The following is a 4827-nucleotide window of genomic DNA, read 5'->3' as shown; positions in this document are numbered from 1 at the left end:
TCCTAGGGGACTTTGTCCCCTCGGAGAGGTAAAAAGTTATCTGGAATGTGAGTTTTCAGTTTTCCACTGTTATTATCCGGAGATTTCACTGGCTGTTCTACCAAAGAGTATAAAAACTACGTAACCTAGAGATATAATGACGGTCGTAAGCAGTAAAGGAAGTTGTAGCAACCGGGGGGGGGGGGGGGGGGAAGGCACTCAGTGAATTTGCACTTCAAATTTCGGTACCGCAGCGCCACTACGGCAGTTTTAAGTGGCAATCATTTTGATTTAGTTCAACATTCTTGAAAATTCCTTAAGGACTTGGCTACCTTTAGGACTTGGCAACGTTAGAGAACAAACGCCTTATTCTTCACTTTTTGAAAATAAACACCGAAACAACGAATCCACAAATTCTAACTAAAAAATCACGAAACAGTAACCAATTACTGTCACTTTTTTGAATTGACATATATTAGACAATTAAATATCCAAAATGACAAATTTAGCACCTCCGCAACACCGTAACTGCCATTTTTCTCCGGTATTATTATTTATTGTACTAAAAACTGCCGTAGTGGCGCTGCGGTACCGAAATTTGAAGTGCAAATTCACTGAGTGCCTTCCCCCCCGGTTGCTACAACTTCCTTTACTGCTTTCGACCGTCATTATATCTCTAGGTTACGTAGTTTTTATACTCTTTGGTTCTACCCCGAGATAGACACATGAAAACAAACTTTCATTTTGGGCTATACTAATAATCCCAAATAATTAATACATGTTCAATGTGAAGAATTGAACATCAATTAACCATTTTACTTTCCCATGTATTTGGACAATACTTGATGCGTTGAACATCAATTAATTATTTGGGCCAATGTGAAGCATTTAACATCAGTTAACTATTTGAGATTTTCGCGTATTTGGACAATACTTGATGCGTTATGGCTAGGTACTGTCCACGTTATAGACGGCCCATCGTGATAGTAAGAATGGGGTTGGGGTGGCGCCGTCCAGCGCCAATATTCTCTTTTCGATTGCACAAGTTGTGCTTCAGTCGATAAGATGCCAGACTTCGGAGATTTTGCTAGCTGTAAGAGGCGCCAATATTCTGTTTCCGATTGCACCACTTGAGATGTTTTCGATTCCACAAGTTGAGGTTTCAGTCGACTTCGGAGTTTTTGCTAGCTGTTAGTTCCTTTTTTCCTAACGATGTCGGAAGACGACAGTGATTCTTCGTCGGAAGACGAATTTAGGGAATATATTGAAGAGGACGATTTCATTAATTCTTTTGAAATCCACGATATGTGTCGGGATAATAGGAAAATTCTGGATTGGCTAACGGAGAAGAAGCTTTTGGCGGATTCGCAGCAATGTCCAAGATGTGATGAAGACATGATGCTAGTGCAGAAAGGCAGCGCAACGGACGGTTTTCTTTGGCGGTGTCGGAAAAAGAGGAAAATTCCTAAAATAGGTATTAAGAAATGTGACACCGAAGTGGCTGTAAGACGCAAATCTTTTTTCTCGCGCTCTAAACTGACTTTTCGGGAAATATTACTCATAGTTTACTTTTATGTGTATAACATTCAACCGCAATCGTTTGTTGCTCGGGAACTTTATATCTCGCTAAAAACCCTAGTTGATTGGAGAATGTTTTGCTGGGAAGTAGCGTATAACGCTGTTATCGCGAAAAGTCAAGCGATCGGTGGTTCAGGTAAAACCGTTGAAATTGACGAGTCGAAGTTTGGGAAGCGCAAATTCCACAGAGGAAAGAGAGTGGAAGGACAGTGGGTTTTGGGGGGTATTGAGCGGGAGTCCAGCAAATTTTTCATGGTTCCGCTTCCAAAAAGGGATTCGGCGACGTTGCTTCCGATAATAGAATCTTGGGTTTTGCCTGGCACGACGATCCTCACGGATTGTTGGAAGGCGTACGACGCGCTTAACCCAGACAGTTTCACTCATTTCAATGTAAACCATAGCTTGCATTTCAAGGATCCGGACACAGGCGTCCACACCAATAAGGTCGAAGGCGCATGGGCGCACGCTAAAGCCGCAATGCCAAGAGGTGGCCGCAAAAAATCTTGGTATTCAGGGTACTTGGCCATGTATATGTTCCGAGTCTGGTCGAAAAGGGAGGGCAAGAACGTATTTCTCGCTTTTTTGGAAGAATGCGCTGAGTTGTATGTAGGGATGCACCGATATGGGTACAGCCGATATATCACAATATTATGCTTTTTTGTTTACTATCGTAACCACCTGTTAAATAGACTAAAGCCGAGTGTTGTGGAAGAACTGGCCTTTTTAAAAGGAAATGTAAGGTTGTGGCAATAAATGTTTTCCATTAATTAGTTAGTTGAGTATCGCCTTTTTTTAAATTTTAATGTTTTTCTAATACCAGAAGTATCGGCTAATATCGGCCTCGCTTAAGCCGATATTGGCCGATACCGATATTTGAAAAATTAGCCGATATATCGGTTACCGATATATCGGTGCATCCCTAGTTGTATGACCCCGTGCAACACGACGTTCCGGAAAATGAGGGAGAAGAGCCTCGACCTGGTCCAAGTACTGCGTAGTCAACGGTTTCTTACTTTGTCACTGTTCTGCATTAATTTTTTGGCCAAAAATGTTCTTTCAATAAAAAATTACTTTTCTTACCCTCGCAGATGCTTTGAAATTGTATATTTTTCACACGCGTTAACTTCACTAATAACCATTTGCAGATATTTCACACTATTCCAGCTAAATGCCGAAAACGAAGTCCTTTGGGCTATTTTTAACAATAGGTACTTTTTGGGTTTTGTTTATTGTTTTCGAGTTTACGATACTTGATGCGTCAGGCTTGGTGCTGTCCTCTAGGTTGCGTTATAGTTGGCCCATAGCTTTTTTTAGTATGGGGTTGGGGAGGCGCCGCGCGCCCCAGCGCTCGAGCGAAGTGAGTGCGCGGCGCCGTCAGGCGCCAATACTTAGAATACATTCAACGTTGTATAAGTAAAAAAAAGGGTAAAATGCGTTTTAATACGATAGAAATTCCCAACCCCTAAAAGTTAGTGCTGTTCTGCATTTTCGCCTTTTCCTTTTTCGTCATCAGTCCTACGTTCTCCAAAACGTCTTACAATCTAGGAATTTAAAGAATCGTCATACTCATCAGTCCTACCTCATCTAACACGTACACAAATCTCGAAATATGTATTTTACTGGCAAGTAACAATTTTATATTGATCATATCTTTTTAAATAATGAATTCAAAAAATCCCGTTTTTTGAGGTACATATCATTAACATATTCCGTTCACACCCAAATCCCTTATTTGGAAGAGTAAAGTATAGTCTACACGACCACTACAAATTTCATTTTCAGTATTACTCCCTAGTACACACCAAACATAAATTTGGATTTCACGTGTCCTGCTCTATCTCGGGAGAAAAAGTATAGAACTCACATTGAACTATTGACGAAAATGCATTGAAATTGACGGTTTTCAAAACGCGTTAACTTAACTAATTATCATTTGCGGTAACTAAAAAAAATACCTTCGTACTCCTTACACACTGGGCTTTAATCTAAGAAAAAAAAAACAAAAAAAAATTAGGGGGGCTGTTCTTCACTTTTGCCTAAACTATAAAAAATTTATTTTCTGTTTTTTAATCTTACCTGCTAGACACCCAGTTATTTTTATATGTTAATTAAATATCTGGTATAATTAATAATTAAAAGTCGCGTATAATTAAATAGGTGTATGGATATTTTGGAATAATTGGTAAGCAGTTATGGAAGGACTTATTAATACTGAAACAGAGAAAAAAGTAAGTCATTTCAAATCCTCCGTTGGACACAAAAATTTTAATTTTTCTAAGATTCAGTCTACTTTATCATGCCACAATCAAATTTTAAGGGACTTTTATATTTCTGGTCTGATATATCAGTCTGTAACTGAGAAAGCTAACATATTTTAATGTAAAAACTCAATTTATTTAAATTTTTAATGAAAAAATGACAAATTTAGATTGTTAAGAATAGTGTATTTAAACAAGTCCAAATATAATTTTGAGGGTTAGAGTTGATATTTCTGGTCTGATATATCACTCTGTAACTGAGAAAGCTAATAGCACTATGTGTTAGAATTAATTTAATTTCTATTCTCCAAATTTAAAAACTTTAGTTTGTTAAATCCTACGTCGGACACCAAAATTGTAAATTTTCCAAGATTCAGTCTACTTCATCATGCCACAATCAAATTTTAAGGGTAAACTATCATATTTCTAGTCTGATATATCAGTCTGTAACTGAGAAAGCTAGTAGCAAACATATTTTAATGTAAAAACTCCATTTATTTAAATTTTAAATGAAAAAATGACCAATTTAGATTGTTAAGAATAGTATATTTAAACAAGTCTAAATATAATTTTGAGGGTTAGTTGATATTTCTGGTATGATTATAATAAAAACATACTAAATAAATTAAAGATTATTCTAGTCTAAAATAGAGGGAACAACATTTAATTTAATCATTTTAATTCACCCATAAAGTATCGTTTATTTTTAACTTTTATCGCAATCATACACAGAATTGAAACTAAATAAACTTTTTTTTGTAGACGCTGTACGTTCTAACCACAAATGTCTTCGTGCAACCGACAACGAAATAGAGCAACTGATTAAGGATTGGGTAAAGCACTCTAAGGACAGAAATGGCGGAAGGAAGAAGTGCACAATAGTCGGCTAATCTCAAATTTGCTGGAAATAAATAAAAAATAAAGAAATTTAGTTTTGAATTTTTGTCTATTTCTAACTTATATTACAATTTAAAAGTTGGCTTGCGTTCTTAAGAGCAGTGGGTAAATGCGT

The 4827-nt window shown here is 37.0% G+C and overlaps 1 protein-coding gene across 1 annotated transcript; it reads left to right on the top strand.

Annotated features, from left to right (window-relative positions):
* The first annotated feature begins 1191 nt into the window (after positions 1-1191).
* Positions 1192-3736, top strand: LOC149927143 (uncharacterized). Its single transcript, XM_090157822.1, has 2 exons — positions 1192-2159; positions 3715-3736. Exons 1-2 carry the CDS (start codon positions 1192-1194, stop codon positions 3734-3736), a joined length of 990 nt encoding a protein of 329 aa, XP_090013948.1.
* Positions 3737-4827: the final 1091 nt, after the last annotated feature.

Source organism: Leiobunum rupestre, chromosome 9, assembly GCF_980474605.1.
Source record: "Leiobunum rupestre chromosome 9, qqLeiRupe1.1.hap1, whole genome shotgun sequence".
In the NCBI taxonomy this organism is placed as follows: Eukaryota; Metazoa; Arthropoda; class Arachnida; order Opiliones; family Sclerosomatidae; genus Leiobunum; species Leiobunum rupestre.
Note: the sequence above shows the minus strand (reverse complement) of the source record. Positions and strands in the feature narration are given on the sequence as shown.

Excerpts from the sequence above, each read along its gene's own strand:
- LOC149927143 (XM_090157822.1), top strand. The coding sequence starts at position 1,192 with ATGTCGGAAGACGACAGTGATTCTTCGTCGGAAGACGAATTTAGGGAA. Across the intron at positions 2,160-3,714 it reads TTGGAAGAATGCGCTGAGTT|GTGTATGGATATTTTGGAAT; the intron begins GTATGTAGGGAT and ends ATAATTAAATAG.